We start from the raw sequence: 19543 nt of genomic DNA, 5'->3' as shown, positions 1-19543 counted from the left end.
AGATATATATGGTTGGATGTTTTTCTTTTTTGTCATTTAGTATGTAGTCAGGCAGGAAGTGGTTCATAGAAATGGTAACAGGCTGTTTGGCAAAGAAACAAAACAAGGACAAATAAAAAGTTTAAAACAATAAAATTATGTTTTGATGAGGACAGAAGTGGATTCAACATAATTGTTGGGCCTTTCAGCTACACACAATCTGTTCTTGGGAAAACTCCACAGGACACATTTAACTGCAAAGTGATGTGTGCTGGAATACGTGGATGAGTCGACCGTATACTTGCTGTGAGGATGTGCGTACTTGGAGGAGGTTTGGGGAGAGGACGATGAGGTGCTCGTGTCTTCGCGCTCTTGGTGGGTTTTACTTCCACCTCTTTGACTGCGGCTGCAGAAGGTGGGGGAGCAGCAGGACGTTTGGGCTGGAACACAACCAAGAGCATTTATTTGGGTTTTTGCATCTGAAGTCAAGTGGTAAAGACACACAGCTGAGTAATGAAGCCATGTAGAAATTGACTAAAATCTATTAGTCACACTCCAATCACAGATGGACCTGCCACAATTCTTGCTACACCAATGCTGCCTCACACTGCTTCCTCTGGCAAAGTTTTACCATCTCCACCTTTCTAGATTTCTAGAGTATAAAAGGCTTGTTGAGGGTTTCCTGCATTGCATTACATGTTTGGTTTAGCATGCTGCTTGACCAGTCCAGATAGCATCTAATGAGCCGAGCCATCAACAAAGTCTAAAGGCCCTGGTATACTTCCACACACAGCGAGTGCTGACCCAACAAGAAATGCTGCATGTGCACATGCAGGAGTCTTCTTTTCCTCTGTATGTGTTTCTCTTTATCCAGCAACAGACAAAACAGCTCTTCTTCATCACCGTCATGCATTGTTTCTCGTTGAAATGGTCGCACACCGAAATCCTTCCACGCTCGACAGCTCTTCCTCTACTAGCGTCATTCTCGCTGCCATCGTTGCAAAATGAAGCTCTCCGCTCATGTGGACCCGTGCATTTATCCTCTTCTTTGGTAGGAATACGTCCTATGCCCTGCGTCCAGACTTGTACCGCCACCCGATGATGAAGTGGGACACTACAGGACACTGATGTTGTATAGTATACGAGTATACAAGGTTTCGCGCAATACGAGGCGCAATGCGAGGTATCATGTGCTCGGAAGTATACCACAGGCTTTACAGTATAAATGGTTAAATTATCTTTTTTTTTTTTTTTTATTCATTTATAATGGGACAGTACATATTAATGAACATATAAAAAATTTGCAATATTATAGATAAAGTCAACTTCCATCTTTAGTCCACGACATGACACGAAAATAACAGCAGATGGAGGTTAAAGTGCAGAATAATAAGAGACAATGTTATAAAATAAATATTGTTGATCTTAGATCAGAAAAAGTATGAGTGTCCCTAAGTGAACTAAATTAATCATCAATCAAGGACTGACTAATTGATTCAAAACACCACAACAAAATAAAATGTATTCATGAATTATGAATCAGACAAAAGCTAAGGAATGTAATCAAACTAAAGTTGACTAAACTGTTATTATCTTTAATCAGAGGATATAAAAAAGCTGACTGAGGCTGATCCTGATACAAATACAAAGTTATACGTATCTTACATGTAATATGTACTATGAATATTATACTGTAAGTAAAATGTAATACGTAATGTAAAATGTGATATAATTGTTTATATTATACGTGTAAAATGTATCTGTGAAATGCTTTGGCAAGTGCAACATTTTTTAGCATCTGCTGGATGTGTGTTTACCTGTGGAGCAGGAGGATTTTCCATCTGTGGTTTGAGGATCTGTAAAGCTTCATCACGAGCAGTTTGCTTCTTCTTGAACTTCCCCTCCGGTCTCCTGAAGACATTCATTCAGTGTTTTTTAGTGTGTGTAAACACAATCATCCTGGTACTCAGTGCCCACTGCGAGCAATAACAACATCACGACCAGGTGGTTTGCTGTAGTTAATGCTTTACATCGAGCACAGTTAATTATGTGACCAAAGATAAAATCAGCTGCTCTGCTGTAGTTACAAGAAAAACTCAACTGAGCAACTACTCGTCTGTGTGTGTGTGTGTGTGTGTGTGTGGGTGCGTCTCACCTCTTGCCAGGTGGCAGCTGTTCTGCTGGTGGAGATGGTGAGTTGTATCGTTTGATGATTTCTTTGAAACATAATGACTTATGTGAGTAAAAAAGTGGAGAACACGTTATCTTCTCAGTCACTGTATTCACTTCAAAATACCAACTAAATGTTACTTTGTGAGCTACATGACCAGTATTGGTCCACGCTGTATGAAGAGGTTCATTTAACTTAAACAATACCTTGGATGTCTTGGCTGGGGGTAATGAGATCTGAAGACTTTGATGAGTACTTCACCACCTCTCCAGCAGCAGGTTGAGGAGACGTCATGACTGGGGCTAAAACATAAACACACACATAATCCATCCATTATCTATTCTATACCACTCATGTTTGGGGGGGGGGGGGGTCATTCAAGAGGCATTTTTTAAGACCAACATACAGAGATAAACAGCCAATCAGACTCAAATTCACATTTGGAGACACTCTCTCTTGCTTTCACACTCTCTTTCATGTTTCGCATCTTTCTTACCAAACTTCCTGGCTGGTTTGTCCTTGTTTATGGGGACGCCCGGAGCCTTCCTGCGAGGAGCGCTGTCCTTACCTGACTGAACCTGAGCAAGACACACAGACAGATGTTTGCCATATTCTGCAGATATTTGATGTCGGAGCAAAGTCGACGTCAGAGCAAATACAAGAGGCAGCACGTTTCATTTTCATCACAGATAATAAAACTGTTTGAAAGACAAACTTGAGGAGGAGATTATTTCCCTTGTGTTGCTTTGTTTGTTTTGTCCATGTTGAACTGAGCTGCATGCTAATGTCCAGGCACAATTAAAAAAGAATGAACTAAAACACATTAAATAAATAAAAAGTACCTCAACATCAAAAAGCTTCATACAAGGGAAACTATTCAAGTTAAAATGTTGTAAATGCTTTTTGCCTAAACAAAAATAATTGCTTCAAAAGTAAAAACCACACAGTCAAAATGTCAAACTCCAACAAACCTAATAGTTGTAAGAGCCCCATTAATTAAATAGATATTGGTGGATGTTCTGTTGATGCATTTTAAGTAGATGTGTGTTATTTTTTTACACAATTCTTCTTTTGACTTCTAAATCTTTTATTCTGTCCTTTTTGTCAGGGTAAGTGACAACTACCTGTTGCCAGGAGATCACACCAACAACAATCATAACATCTTTCATAAACTCCGCAGTGTTGAATCATTATGCTTCATGTCATGTTGGACTTTTGGCTCATATGTCTCAGAGTCACTGACCTGTGCAGTGGGGTTGGCTTCAGGCAGTGCTCGCTCATTTTGGTAAGTGTTAGCGTTAGAGGAGCTTGGCTGAGGTTTGGGGTTAGCGCGGGCTGCCTGAGGCTGAGCCTGAGCCTGAGCTCCGGGCTGTGTCTGGGGCTCAGCAGGAGCAGGCTGAGCTCGAGGCTGTGATGGAGTTGGTTCCTGTTGAGCAGCGGGAGGATAGCGGCTTGGCGGGATTTCTGCTGCAGCGTAGGGAGTGGGGGTGAAGTTGGCGTAGGGGCTGGGTGGAATGTTAGCATAGGGACTTGGAGGAATGACAGCGTACGGACTCGGGGCGTATGGGCTCTGAGGATGGTGGAGCAGAGGACTTGAGGGAGGGCTGGTAATCGGGGACATGGGAGGGCTTGACACTGGGCTGGTGACCATAGCCATGGCTTGCATGGTCATCTGTTGAGCCTGAGAGACAAGAACATTAAAATCCAAAGCAAGAACGGTTAATCTGGTTTAAATTACTATTTTTATAAATCTGGGTGTGTAACAGAGGAGTACTTACAAAAACTTTTAGAATTGGTCCAGTCAATGGTTCTGGCAGCCATTACACAGCTGCAATAGCTGCATTGTAATCCTATGTGGCAACAGCAAAAATCTTTATATCGACTAAAAGTGCTTGTTTTCACCAATAACGGCTTAAGATTCTGAGAGTGCCTAAAATGTATTTTTTTTTAAATGCATAGAAGAACACAGAGGGGTTTTAAATTGAAGGGCTTTGGGGTCACAATCTTTACTAAGCAACCACAACCTGAGATGTTTTGTGATGGCCAGCCTCGCTGAAGTAATTTCCACATTAAACTAAGAAAAATAATCAAATGAAACACAATGGATTGTCAGCACCACATTTCCTTCACAGCAGCTCGCCATGCCTGGTTGCATCCTCTCCCTCACAAACTGATTCGGGAGCTTTGTCTGGATGATGGCGGTTCAGAGTTTATTTCAGAGTGAACAAAGACCAGTTTGACCTACTTGTTTGTCCCGAGTATAAAAAAGAAGCGCTTGCTGCCTTCCAAAAAAGGTACAGATATTTTCATCCTGATGTGACGCACCAGCTTTTTCCAACAAATGCACATTGTTACCGCTATGACTGTGTCACTCTCGTTTGTGCACACATCAGATGCACGTAAACGGACAGAGGAAGGTGAAATAGCAGCTGCAAGGATGCAAAGCTCTGGAAAAATAGTGGTGTGACTGTGAGTACTATGACCCCATGCCCACAGACGGAGAAGGTCAATGTTTACAAGAGTGTTGTTGCCTGAAATTAGTGGCTGTGATGTGTCCATAAATCTGTGGACATAAATCTGACATCACCACCCTTGCCTCACTCATGTTTACTGCTTTATCTTCCTGGAAAAACTCTCAAGACTCATCAGAATTCAGAGCGAGATTTGAGCAAGAGTTAAGTGACACGACTGTGTCAGTGATGTTGTCAGTCTCAACAACAACAATTTCAGTCATTTAATAGTAAAAACAAGCACTTTAGTGTACATAATGTACACTGTACTATAGGATTACATTGTAGCAGCTGATGCAATCTACTGGAGCATTCTAAAAGTCTCTGTAGGCACTATTCACTTACACACCCACATTTATTAACATAGAACCCAGGATAAAAAATCTTGGAATTCCCCTTTAACAGATCCAGATGCAGACAGAGAGTTTACCATGATGACTGCTTGCTGGTTCATGATTGCCTGCTGCTGTTGGGCCAAGACAGCCTGCTGGGCATCTGGTCGAGAGAGAGACAGAGGGACGTTATGCTTGAGTTTTTCTGAACTCGTATTTCTTTCCATATTTTATACAAACCAGGTGTTACAGGTGCCACGGCAACCACAGGAGGCAACATCACACCTCCCACAGGAAGGACTCTCACAGCTGTGGACACAAAAACAAACACATGTAGAGTTTAACAGTGTTAGATCTTGCTAATTTATGGACATAGTGAGGTTCTTCTTCAGTGTGTGAATAGTGTGTCTCTGGCACCAAAGTCACTCCATCTTTAATATAAAGCTCAGATTCATGGTCTTGTGTCTGACCTCCAGGTGGAGGTGGGGGACCGGTGGACTGCCCCTGCTGTTGCCAGCCGCCTCCGACTCCCCCTGCCCCCTTCATCCTGCCGGAAAGTCCTGCAGCTGATTCTGCTTCCTATAAGAAGAGACACACCTCAAACAGGTGGAACTGGACAAAACATGAAAGCAAATGCCAAACAAAAGTTAAAGGAATAGTGCTCTACCCAAACGCTAACATGAAAATTGTTAGGTTTTCGTAGACTTTTTATGTGATTCTAAAAACCTTGCTTTATGAAGGCTGTCATCTCTTACTATGCAAACAGATAAGAATGGCATCCTTTCTGGTATGTAAAAGCCACTACAATTTGCTGATGCGCTTTGAAAAGGTAGGCGTGAGTGGAGGAGTCCTCCATTTGTTATAATCTGCAGTCTTACCATTAGATGTCACCCGTGGCGGTTGCTGGTCGAAGCAGGGGAAGCTCATTTCAGGCCGTTATTTATACATAAATTCTTACATAAATTCTGCAAAGGAACAACTAAACGCGGGAAAACAAGGAAACACGATAATTATGTAAAATAAAAATGCTATAATAGGGTTTTTATTTCCAGTAGTATGTGCAAAAGTATGTGCAAATAACACAAAAACAAGCTATTTGTCTACTGACTTCCCTCACAAAACCCACATGGGACTGAGGCAGAAAAGACTTGTGTATGTTTCTGCAACGTTGTCAATCAAAAACTGGCTCCAATCATCATGCACAAGCCCTGTGCAAGCACCCGGCCACTGCTCCATTTACTCCCAGAGAAGCTGAGCTTCTGTGGAAGTGACAATTTTGCGGGATTTGTCCAATCACTGTCAAGCTCACTGCAATGAAAAAAACCTATACTGTTGAACCAGCTGAGTTTCAAGTGGTTTTAATGCGGAGGCTGCTACAGGAATACGAACGTAACGTAAGACGTCATCTGTGATAAACAGCTGATTCTGAAAAAAATAGTGACATGTTCTAATCGCGCTCTAGCGCAAGTTTAGTATTGAAACATAAATACAACGCAATACATATTTAATGACATTTTAAGGAAGCTGAGCTTCCCTTGCTGTCGTACAGCAATTGCCACTAGATGTCACTAATTCTTACACATTTATACTGCGTTATATTTTTCTGGTTTCTTTGCTCCTCTAAGACAGTAAACAACCTTTCTTTGGATAAGGACAAAAGGAGTCAGGTACTTTAAATGTTCAGTGTGTTGCAAAGACAAACGTCTCCTCTGTGACTGGTTGTGATGGATTTACTTTTGAAATGTGTTAATGTGTGTTTTGACTATGGATACTAACTGTGTCTCTGAATCTTAAACAACTTTGACCATGACTTCAGTTAATATTTGACACTGAAAGGTTTTGAGGCACAGTGTTTGTTAAATGACTGTGTAGTTTCAGACAGAAAGATGAAAAGTGTGACTGTTTTTTGTAATGACTGGACCTTTAACTCTCCCTTTGGTGAAAACACCCCTCTTGATTATATAGCCATTCCATCAGAAATCAGCCACTGACCCATAAATCCACAGCAGTTTGTTTGCAGGCCATGTCTCATTAAATAGTAAGCCCTTCATTTGCCAGAGTGTCAGTTCCTGGTAAGCAGATACGTGCGTTGCCTGGTTCGGAAATCACCGTGGCGATCTAGTCGCTGTGACAGTTACGGTAACTGGGTAACGTAATAGGTTGCTGGGTGGGAGAGGTCTGTAGGACACATCTGATACATGCTAATTCCTGTCAGTCACATCCGATAGCAGAGCTGACAGTCAGCACAGTGTCGTCACAGCTGAGGACTGACACAGACACAACATGGCCAGCAGCAGACACTGCAGCATTCACCCAAATAAATACGACTTTAAATCTGCTGCTACTACTCGATCTACAATTATTATTTGTAACCGAGGAGGAGTGTAAAATTTATGGTGGAGATAATGCATCCTGAATCAGCCTAAAATTAAACATACACAATAGGTATTGGGCAATATGAAGATGTTATGTCATGATTATCCTGACCAAAGTGCTTGTGACTCACAATATTTATTTTTAATATATTATTTTATATCACAATTATTACAGTTAAATAATGCTTTGCACTCTTCAAATGGCTCAAAAACACTCTTGAATCACATTATGGTGAGAACAAGTTGTTTCTTCTTCTTTTGCATTGAAGGTAAGATATACTGTAGGGATGTGAATCTCTGGGTGGCTCACGATTCGTTTCTTAGGGTCACGAGTCGATTCAAAATCGATTCTCGATTCAACCGATTTGATACATACGATTCTCGATTCAAACAATTCTCGATTCAAAAATTCAATGCATAGTGTGTTAAGGCAAATTATGGCATCAAAACAATACAGTTTGTATAAGATAATGTGATAATGTGATCAAATAAACGCAAACTTAAGACAAAAGTTAACATTTATTCATTCAAAACAAAAAAAAAGTTACTTACTGTCCAAAAAAAATACTTTTTCTCCCAGAAGTTACAAAAATAAATGTTACACAAATAACACAAACTGGTGTTTTGTTGATTGATTTTTGAAGTTTATGAATCATTTCAGAATTGTGGACAATTAGAATCGTGATTCCTATGTGAATCAATTTTTTCCTCCACCCCTAGTAAGATACATATTTGTCATGAACATTTTAAAGTGAATAACACAAATTGTAAATATGATGACTATAAGATGCAAAATACCTATTGTGGCACTTAAATCACTAGGACTGTCTGTGTGCGATCTTGACAGCATTTTGATGATTTCATGATGATCACAAACAGGAAAAATCAAAATCAGCTTGTGTTGACATAAAACAACGCAAAATAAATCTCAACTCTGTACACTTCTACCAAGATTTTTACCATTTTATTATAATAATTATTATTATTATTTATTTTATTTTTGAAGTTTGCTATTTGAAGTATACTTTTATGTTTTTATAGATTTTTATGTTTTATACCTTGTTGCTGTGTTTTGAACTCTGTAAAACACTTTGGTCAGCCCTGATTGTTTTTTAAATGCGTTCTAGAAATAAAGTTGACTTGACTTGTATGTGCCATATATCAAATGACGATCTTACTGTATTAGTATTAGCAATGATTGAAACTGACCACATGAACTGGATTCTCTAGTATGAAACCTAGTATTAAAACTCTAAAGAATAGTTTGGTGGATCACTGCTAGTGTCCCCTGAAAACACATGTGCTCTTGAAAGGGAATGTGATCGAGACAAGGAAATGGAAAAAATACAGGTACAGATATTCTTTCCTTTTTGGAATTCAACCGTTTGGCATCATGCATCATGGACAAACATTGTACTGGTTGAGGTTGTGCTACTGTATCCAGTGTATATTTAGTACATACTGTATATAAAAAAAACCCCCTGCATTTAAACAAGTACCCTCATTACTCCATCACTTCTTAATCGGCAGTAAATGGAAGAACAGAGGAGTTTCCCCTCTTATGTGGTTAAGTGTAACTTACCCCAGTTCCATCAGACAGCACAGGGTCAAACAGGCTGTCGAGATAACTATCCATTCCTCTCTGAGGCTCCAAGTCTGAGAGAGAAAGAGGAGGAGGAGGACGAGAAGAAGAGAGAAATAAAACTCTGTCATCTGCTCATCACTGTGTCAGTGCTCAAACGTTTGCTTTAATGTGTACCTTGTCCATCAGAGCCAGGTATGGTTGATGTTATGACATCATTATTTATTTCAAACCCAACACCCAACAGGCTGCTGTAGAACAATAACAAAAAAAACAACAACATATGATATAACATGTGATATATCCATACTTTTGTAATTAGCAAATCTGGCAATGGTGGAAGAAATGCTCTAAAAACGTTTTACTAAAAACTACAACAATTAACTTTTTGGCCATTTAGAGAAACAAACGGCTCATTAGGCTGCTCCCCCCTTCCTTTCATAAGCACACCAGGGAACGACGGTGGCCTTTGCATACCAGAAAGGATTCATTCATTCATCTTTCATTGTTTAGTAGCCACTATACAATGCTATAAAATACAAAATGTACTTTGTGGCTGGTTTGTCCATTGTTCATATTCAGTTTCTGTTAATGAACTCTCTGTAAATGAACACCGGACCGTTACAATACCACACAAGTATTGATTTATGTGACTTTTCGTTTCATTAACATGACTAGAAACTCTGTGTATGTGTTTGTGCATCTCACATGCTTGCGTTGGCTCGCACTCTGGTGGGTTCCTGTGCAGAGATGATGAAGTAGCTGCTGTTTTTGGGGAAGTCAGCGGGAAGCTCAAGGTCCGACATCAAGTCTAGAACGTAGTCAGAACCTTCCAGCTCCACCCACTGAGCCGGCTCCTTCAGAAGCACTGACCACCCTCGACGGCCCTCCGTTACACCCCTATGCACATAATAATACAGACAAATACTGAATGTTCACATCTGAAAAACAGGATATCACATTTCCACCTGCTTTAGTTTCTCTCCCCAACATTTCTTTAGTGACGAATACAGTCAATGACTTTAGTGTTCTGTAATGTTTTACAGTGAGGTGATACCTGTGTTGTAAGATGTCTTTGGCCATCTCTTCTCCTGTTGTCCACGAGTGCAGAGGACACAGGAACGAAACAGCTTCAGGAGAAAAAGCACAAACCACAAATTAAAGTATTTGGAAAACACGAAAGTAAGAGTGATTATGAGGAGAGCTTTTTGCTGCTGATACCAATATTTTGGAGAAAATCTAATCTGTGCCAATTAATCAGCAATCATATACAGTATATACTCAAAAAAAAGGCAATGATTGATAAGTTTTAGTGTACAGAAGTATCACTGCTTTATTATGAATAATAATAATAAACAAAATAAATTTAAATATATAGAACTTGACAAGTAAAACCTTGACACTCATACCCTCTATTGATCATTGTATACAAAACATATAAAAAAAACATTTGTATTTCATGATCATATGCACCTTAAGCCAATGTTTCTTATCTTTTGCACTACTTATGCAAACTGCACTACTTTTATATATATTTAAATATATTTATTCACAAAAACCTTATGTTTATACTGTTGTTTACAAACACAATGCTGCCTCTTATTTTATTTTATTTACCGGTTGCCAGTTTTTCACTGTTGTGTTCTCTGTGCAATGACAATAAAAGGAAGTCTAAGTCTAAGTCTAAATCTATATTAAAAACATATTCAACAGCCACTGCACTGTTTATTCTGTAAAATAAAACCTTTCATATCTGCACTACAACAGGGTTAACCCTAACCTAACAGTAACCTTGTGTGCTGTGATATCTGTATGACTAGTATTTACTAACTCGCTATTACTTACTACACGTTGTGTTTGTGTGTCTCACCGTCAAAACAGTGAATGTGCAGGACAGTGTGTGCCCTCTTGCGATTGGCGGTCCACTCCAGCAGACAAGGCGGGTACGTCCGGACGCACTCCGGCCCGACATTCAGCTGATGCAGAGCCTGAAGCAGACGGTGCTGACACACACAGTTGTAACCCTCTGGCCCATAATCAGACACGAACCTACAAAAACAACAATAATGGACGAAGACACAAAAGTAGTGAGACAGAGGCATTAAGGAAAAGAGGGGGATATATTAAGTCTCTTGCTGAACAGACCTAGATTCATGTCATAAAAACAGAAAACTCGAAGGTCTTTCTGTAAAACACCAGTATATGTTATTGATTATTACTTCAGCAGATGTTTGGCCAGTCTTTGAGATGGCAGGAAGGCAGAGAGACAAGAGGAGAGAAGGAGCCAACCACGCTCTGAATTCAAAATGTTCGGATTCCTCCACACCTGTCAGAAAAGGGAAAAAAAGAAAAAAAAGACGTGAGATTGTGTGGAATTCTGCTAACGTGTTGTCACCTCAGCAGGTTCAGAAAAGGTTGGAGAAAAGGCTCTGACCTGATTGGCCACCTGAGCCAGGATCTCATCTCGGAGGCTGGGATTGGTCAGTCCTCTTTGAATGATGTAGTTTCCAAACAGATTCTCTTGAGCCCCATTCAGGTCAGGATCACCCATGAACCTAAGTATCTGTCAAAGACAGGAGACAGGGAGTTTTGACCTTTGTCCTGTAATGAAATCTCCTTTAAAGGAGTCACAATATCAAGTGTCCCCAGGTAGACATCCCTCTGACCTTGACCTTTGACCACCAACATCCAAGTAGTTAACATTTGAGTACGGTGACAAATTACTTTTCCTTGTTAGTGATTCTGTATTTACTTATATCACTTTCTAAAATCACTATTACCAGGTGACCTTGATGTTTGATCTTTGACGAACAAAATCATTGAACTTATTCTCTAATTGCGTTCAATCCATAAGAATCTTACGTCCTGTTTTTATACTGTGAGATTTTCAGCTACAACAAATTTACAGACACACATTTACAACCAAGCTCCTGCTAGTCTACACAAGCTTTTGATCACACTGATGTCCCCTCGTATGTGCCATGTTTTATCATCTATTTTCCCTAAAGTGGAGTCGCCCCCTGGTGGCTATTCAACATGTTTTTTTTTCTTCTATATTGTCTTCATCTGGCAGACTGCAAGATTACGTCAACTTTTTATTTTACGGTCTATGATGGCATTTCTGAAATATCACATTCACAAGGCACAAAATGTAAACTAAAGTACATGCCTACCCTTTGTAGCCAGTGACATTTCAAACCTATTACTTGTTGCAAACTTAATTAAAATTACGAAATCATGAAATATTACAGTGTTTTGCAGCTCATTTTAAAGGGTTTCCAAAAATATGAAACATCTACCAGAATGAAAATGTTCAGGGATCCTTGCTTGAGCCCCTCCTCCAGTCGAAGAATTGAATTCTCTATTGGGGCTGTCAGCATCCCGAACAATGGCTCCTACAACACATTATACACAAACAGAATATTTACAGGTGGATATACACAGCAAGCTTGTTTATGTTATAATGCTGTGTTCATTTAGTTTTACAATATGTGTACGATATATTTTTTGGAGTGTATTTGTGTGCGTGTGTTCACCCGAAATATGGCCCGTATGTAGTGAGTCATGAGGTAGTTGTTGATATCCAGAGGCAGAGTGAGCTGCGGGTCAACCTGAACCTTTGGAGCCTGGACCACAGCCAGACAGTCAGAGTGCAGCTCCTCACCACCTTTGAATACACACACAAACACACACGCGCACACACACACACACACACACACCGCAGGGCATGAGCCTTCATAGAACTAGGACACTGAATATTGTTGAATCCACCTGGAAACAAGGCAGAACACACAGGTTTGCACATAATTCTTGTTAGGACTCTGCATTGACTTCCATTCATTTATTATTGTTTAAAGGTGAAGTAAGTAGTTTATAGTGACATCTACAGGAGAGGCTGAAATTTACAACAACAAACTGCTCCTCTGCTCACCCCCTCCCTTCCCTGAGCGCTACGGTAACCTCAGCCAGTCAAATGTCGTCCTCGTCGTCTTTCTCCGTGTTGCGGGTGTACAGTCAGGTACTGGTGTTCCTTTATCCGCTGTAAAATACGTGTGGTCCTTCAAGACATTCTAAACGCGTAAAAAGATCCGCTCTCTAGTTAGTTTTGTTCTCTCGGGTTTGTCTATACAGGCTCCCGTAGAAACATGGCGTCGTGGCAATGCAACAGCGGCCTGCGACCATGTTATTTTACATGACTTTTTGAAACACTACGAAATTGAAACAAAAAATATTATACAGCGACTAGACAATGCAGGAGCACATAATATGTATACAAAAGTGGATTTTGGGTTATATAAACCCATAAATACTACGCAGTGTCCCTTTAAACCAAAGAATTAACCCTAACCTTAACCATAACTAGGCAATGCCTAATGGGAACCTTAATCTGACTACTATTCATATTTAAACCTCAGAAATTAGGCTCTGCCTCATTAGGACCAGGCTTTGGTCCCTAAGAGGACTTCTGGTCCAGAAAATGTCAGGGATAGTAGAAGAAATAGTCCCACGGAAGTAACAAAAACATGTACACTTTTTGTCTGTGTGTTTTTTTCATCGCTTTATACAGTGACATTGTTTAGACTTGTCTTCCTTATGGCGATAAAAGGCATGAAAATCCCCAAAATGTGAAATCATTACATTAATACGTTAATTAAAATACATTAAAATAAATGGGGCATGACTTTCACTATTTGACCTTAAAAAGTTAAGACACAGACAGACAGAAAAAGTTGAGGGACATCCACACAACTGCAAAGGATTATTTGAGGGGAACACTTGGATTCAGGGTTAAGGAATTAAGGAACCTGTTCTGTTATAAACACTGATAGGACCAGTAGTCCTCATGGAGACGAAAACCTGATCTGATGAAGCAGAGGCAACACCTAATTTGCAAGGAACTGATTATATTTAGGGCAAATATTTGATTTGTGGTTTTAATGTGTGACATTTGATCAAAGTTAGGGTTAGGCATTAACTTTAGGCTGTCCAAATGAATGAATAGAGGTCAATGCATGTCATAGCTGCAGAAGCAGCGTGTGTGTGTGTGTGTGTGTGTGTGTGTGTACCTGAGGCCAGGTGCAGCAGGGCAGCCAGCTCAGCAGGGATTGGCAGTGTCGTCACATTCACTACTTCTCTGTTGATGCGATCCTACCGATGATCAAATCAAATCAATTTTATTTGTATTTCACCAAAGCACATCGTTTTTCATGGCACTTCAGACAACTAAGACCTGGACCTTACAATGTTAGATAGAGAAAGAGAAATCCAACAGTTCACACAACAAGCAACTGAGATCTGGCAAGAACCAGACTAAGAGATGTGTATGCCTCAGCAAGTTGGGGAAAATCCACACGTCACAAACCCAAACAGATAGTTACATAATATCACAATCAAACATGACAGTGTCCCCCTCTTCCCTCCTCCCTCTCAGACAGTTTATTTCCATTCCCTCCCTCACTCACCTCCTCTGCCTTCCTTGCAGGCTCCACCACTGTCTGACAGAAAGACAACAACAATCACACGTCACGCATTTGATCATTATTATTTCTTTTCCTTCAGGATAAAGACAACAAAATGTCCACTGAGAAGCCAACACTGTCCACATACCCTCATGTAACGTTGGCGGTTGATGATGAGCAGCGCGGCAGAGCGGAACCTGATGAGGTACTTTCTCCTCAGAGTAAACTTCTTTCTGTCCAGGAAACGTGTCAAACATTTTGATGATGGACGATTCAGACGGGGAACAGTGAAAAAGAAGCCGAAGGACAATTAAGCAAGATTAATGACTATTAGCTGCACAATGTGATTCTATTCAATGTGACAGTGGACTAGGTGTTATATGATTTGGGTTAATCACAGTTTAATCAAGAAATCAAATGAATTAATAGCGCCACATGGGAATGCAGGTAGACTTGGCACTGATGGCTCCAGTTTATTTGATAATCAAGCACAGCATGCTTGGAAAAACCCATACAAGACATTGAATACATATGGAATTTTTCAGGCTGTTAGACTCTGATCTAAAAAGGTGGAAGCGTGGGTAGTGGCAGCAAAGCAGCATTGGCGTAGCAACATGTTTTAGATATTTCAATGGACCACCTTGGTGTGAGAGTGGCTGTGATCGGAGCACGATAAATAGAATGCAGTCAGGCTTCATTGGAGTTCTAACTTTATGTTTCCATCATTTATCAATTGTCAAATTCAATCTCTGAAATACATATATTTAACTCTCAATTTAGTGCCATTGTTGGTGTTTTAATTAAACCAGTTAAGGATCTATTTGAACAAAACCAAACTTGCGTAACATCACCAGGTTTTGCATGACTGGCAATGAGTGGGAAATCTATCACCCCTGATGGATGAGCTTGGCCTGAATCCTGTGGCCTCGTCTCGTCACATCGAGGACAAAAGAAGCAGGTTGGCTGAGATAAGCTTTGACCTATTTAACTGAGTGAAACCAAACACTAAAGTCTAAACAGCCAGACTCAGGACTGAAACTCCAGACTTGAGCGGGACAGTGTATTGAAGAGGCCGATCTTATTGACTCAGGGGAATTTTTTTTTTTAAATTTATATTGAATTTCAATGTATGTGTTATAAGAATACAAGCCAAGTAAGTTGTTGGAAGCGGCATCTCTTTTCTTTTATTAGACTTTATTTACTGTGGTTATGGGACATTAAACATTAGTGCTCACGGTTGTACCATTGGTAAATTGCCATGAGAATAATACACAACTCCTTATTTGGAAGTCCTGGGTGTGTGTTCATAGGTCACATCTTCAGGCTTTACAAAATGCATTTTTTATCTTCTTATGCGTTGTTGAGTCAAAGTTATGATTCATTTTATATCACTTTTTTTTTTAACCGTGTTGCGATACTTGTGTAGAGGACACAAAATAGACCGTTTTAATTTTGTTTTTGTTCATAAAAAACGAGTCAAGTGATCTTTGAATTTCCAAATTTCCCGATTTTAAAAATTTTTGAGTATTTTTTGTTTAGGTGTTTTTATATAGTTGATGAAAAGGAAAAAAAAAAATAATTTAATCCGATTGCCTATGGGTTGTGCTGAAGGAAAAAGGATATGTCACTTTATATTGTACATTCTTATAGCCTCTGTATATGCGTTTTAAAACAGTAATGGGAGCCTAAATGTGTTCTAAGGGTTAAAAATTAAACTTCACAGAGTCATGAATGCATACTAGCAGCTGAACTCGAAGGTGAATATTACCTGGCCACGTAGCCCTTGCTGCGAGCTTCAAACAGCGTAATGCGGCGCCTGAACTTGAGAAAGTTCTTCCGTACAAAACACATGCGAGTGTATCTCTGCAGTGTCATGGCAGCGAGGTTCAGCACGCGGTCGCGCTTCCCCTCCAGCAGCTGATACAACTCCTCCTTCAGGAAAATCTAAAATGCACACAGATCTAAATGAAACACTCTTGATATCTAATGGCTTGATTTATTTTATCACACATTTTCTATCTGCTCATATGTACAGTATGTGGAGGTTTGGGAGCGCGAGAGCTGCTTACCTTACTGACTCCCACCTGATACGAGCCATTCTTTACCGGGCCGAGCTTGTGGAGCATGATGATGCAGTTTTCTCCGTCTGCTGGTGGCAGCTCCCTCAGGCAGAGCAATGATTTGTACCTGTGTGCACATAGAAGCCCACACACACACATAAACACACAGGTTTAATGTGAAGTCAATTTTAATTTTGAAGCAAATACAAATAAAGTGAAATCCAGAGCTACATGTTTCTGAACTTTGTGAATCTGGAGACAGTGTCTAAGGCTATGTGAGACTCACTGTACTCTGGGTTTCTGGCAGTTTATTGTGAATTAGCTGTGAATGCTGGACCCTCATATTGACCCCGGTCAGATTTGGAATTAACATCCTGCCCGAGAGATGTGATTGAATGTGAACAGATCTAAATTCATCTGTTCAAAACTGGCAGTAAAATTCTTCCTGAATGGACTCCTCCACTGGACACATGTGAGCATATCTCACTTCCCCACTCTATATGCAAATGCATGCAAAGGTCATTTCTGTTCTGAGTCTTAAAGCTATGCACAGATTGAATCAACTTTTGACCACTTGAGGAAAATAAATGTGGCAATCGGTGTTATTATTGTGGTAAACTCAACCAATAAATGAATGTTAGAGCACTAAAAACACTTTTGGTTGATTGTGAAAGGACGTCAGTTGAGTAGGCGGTCACTGATGCATCCTCAGAATGGATTTTCGGTCACACATGCAAAAGAATGTGGCCACGTGTCCCAGACCTCGACTGTGGTTTGAGTGATCTGTATCTGAAGCCTCATGAATAATGTTAAAGACCCACTAGACTCTGATTTCCCTTATAAACACAATACGTTAAATTAACCCTTAGTGCTCATCAGGTGCACCCATGGTAACTTGTCATGGAAATAATATACATATATATATATAATATAACTCCTTATATGGACATCCTGGGGGTGTGTGTTTATAGGTCACAAATTCAGGCTTTTCTTATTATTATGTGTTGCTAGTGAAAGTTATGTTTCATTATATATCACATTTTTAGTTTTTCTTTTGTTTTTGTTCATAAAAACGAGCCAAGCGAACAGTGACGTATTTCCAAATTCCACAAATCCAATCCGTTTTAAACATTTTGAGTACTTTTTGCTCAGGTGTGTTTGTATAATTGGTGACAAATTTTTTTTTTCATCAGTTTGCCTAGGTTGTTCTGAAAGAAGGATATAAGACACTCTATAGTGCACATTCTTATAGCCTCTGTATATATTGTATGTTTAAACACCGTAATGGAAAAAAGCAGCCAGAATGTGCTGTGAGGGTTAACTCTCACCCATTATCCAACTCTTTTGTACTGCAACTTTTTCATATATACCTATTCTTACACTAAACACACACACACTTATATATATATATATATATATATATATATATATATATATATATATATATATATATATATATATATATATATATCTGAATGTTTATCAGCTTTAAATGTATTTTGCCACATTGTGTTATTTTTGTACAGTAACCATTTTTCATTTTCTTAGTTTAAACCTTAAAGACATATATGTATAATATTCTGTTTGTTCTGAACCAAAAGCCATACCCCTTGTATGCAGTTACCTACTTGACAATAAAAAACATACTCTGTTTTTGCATCTGCATCAGATGCATCTGCAGGAGTAGTATGTGCATTCAGACCTGAACTTAGAGCTGTCCACTTGTAATCAGATCACATTTAGGACAAATGTTAATACCTAGTCTGAATGGGGCCATTATTTCTCGGACTATTTTAGTAATCACCGCCAGTGCTGTGAGAGCAATTGGTTTTGACTGCTTCCCTACTGCAAATGATGGCAATTGCCAGACGGCTATTTGAGCATGAAAATAAACGGTGTGTAAATTCCTCCCTTTGAGGAATAAGCCAATAGTTCAGGCAGCTTGGACAAAGTGAAAGTGGTGTGTGGTAATGAGGAGAGAAAGCTGAACAGGAGGCTGAAATAATATGCTTTATATTTTAGGTGGCATGGAGCAACCGGTGGTTACATTTCTTACATTTACTGAGAATAAGCAAAATCTGCAAACCTTGATAGGAAGCTGTGAAAGTGTAATCTGTACGGATAACCCTCCTTCCTGATGAGAATGGTCTCCATGATACCAGAGTAATGCAGCTGAGTGTTGACCAGCTCATTGTCGAACCCTCCCGGCTCCTACACACAAATACACACAAAAATGTGCATGTGACACATAATAATAATGATAATAATAATAATATTACATATAAATCAAAGTGCTAATAATCACAGCAAACCTGCACACACCATCACACTTGCACATATACCTTGTGATGGTTTGGCTTGATGCACCGCACAAAATAAGGGTTACACCTGTCACAAACAGATGAGAACGAACGGATGGATACATGAAAAAAAGCATGGTTTGATAAAGGCTTAGTATAATTTTCCTGAGCAGAAATCTGAACTGCATGACTCATACAAACGGTTTCAGACCCAGATTTCTCCAGAGGCGCCTCGTTTCATGTGCGATCGAGCTTAAAACACGCAAAGCAAATTATCTTCCCAAGAGAAATGGCTCCAACAAACAGTAACATCGCTCGGGTTTAACGACATTACCAGAGTTGATCCTTGAACAACACCATGGCAACACAAACTGTTCACATCTTCAGTGTCTGTTGTTTTAGCACACGCTCATAACATGGTAGGTGTCAGAAAATCTCTGTCACTCACTCCTTAGTCATGATCATGTTTCCTGCAGAACCTCACAGTGAAAATCATACACTCACAGCATGACTAATCATTACAGGCAGGTGCAACGTCACATAAACATAACTTACACGCCTGTCATATCTGGAGCTGTAAATCAGGTGGGGGAGGCAGTCATGGTGTTCAAAAACAACTTCTAACCTTAAAAACTAACCCTAACTCTTACCCTAACCCATTTAAAAAAAAAAATGTGTGTTAGATATTGATGTGTTACATGTTGCTAGAAGGTCAATGGTTTGAATCCCTGTTCAACCCAGGGCCTTTCTGTGGTGACTTTTCTCTTGGTAATCTG

The 19543-nt window shown here is 39.7% G+C and overlaps 1 protein-coding gene across 1 annotated transcript in view; it reads right to left on the bottom strand.

The window, feature by feature from the left end:
• The window catches only part of myo15ab (myosin XVAb), a gene marked incomplete at both ends in the record, with an annotated part of 59850 nt that overhangs the window by 19657 nt on the left and 20650 nt on the right, over positions 1-19543 (bottom strand). Inside the window, 25 exons of the mRNA XM_083909322.1 lie at positions 302-419; positions 1797-1890; positions 2135-2195; positions 2356-2451; positions 2646-2727; positions 3393-3830; positions 5090-5154; positions 5232-5300; positions 5462-5570; positions 8949-9022; positions 9126-9199; positions 9657-9848; positions 10006-10078; positions 10819-10997; positions 11168-11274; positions 11383-11511; positions 12248-12343; positions 12485-12615; positions 14015-14096; positions 14411-14443; positions 14556-14640; positions 16176-16351; positions 16477-16594; positions 18554-18678; positions 18810-18855. Coding sequence (XP_083765448.1) covers positions 302-419; positions 1797-1890; positions 2135-2195; positions 2356-2451; positions 2646-2727; positions 3393-3830; positions 5090-5154; positions 5232-5300; positions 5462-5570; positions 8949-9022; positions 9126-9199; positions 9657-9848; positions 10006-10078; positions 10819-10997; positions 11168-11274; positions 11383-11511; positions 12248-12343; positions 12485-12615; positions 14015-14096; positions 14411-14443; positions 14556-14640; positions 16176-16351; positions 16477-16594; positions 18554-18678; positions 18810-18855 — 2852 coding nt within the window. The remainder of the gene's footprint in view (positions 1-301; positions 420-1796; positions 1891-2134; positions 2196-2355; positions 2452-2645; positions 2728-3392; positions 3831-5089; positions 5155-5231; positions 5301-5461; positions 5571-8948; positions 9023-9125; positions 9200-9656; positions 9849-10005; positions 10079-10818; positions 10998-11167; positions 11275-11382; positions 11512-12247; positions 12344-12484; positions 12616-14014; positions 14097-14410; positions 14444-14555; positions 14641-16175; positions 16352-16476; positions 16595-18553; positions 18679-18809; positions 18856-19543) is intronic.

The sequence above is a fragment of the Microchirus variegatus genome (genome assembly GCF_963457635.1).
Source record: "Microchirus variegatus genome assembly, chromosome: 23".
In the NCBI taxonomy this organism is placed as follows: domain Eukaryota; kingdom Metazoa; phylum Chordata; class Actinopteri; order Pleuronectiformes; family Soleidae; genus Microchirus; species Microchirus variegatus.
Note: the sequence above shows the minus strand (reverse complement) of the source record. Positions and strands in the feature narration are given on the sequence as shown.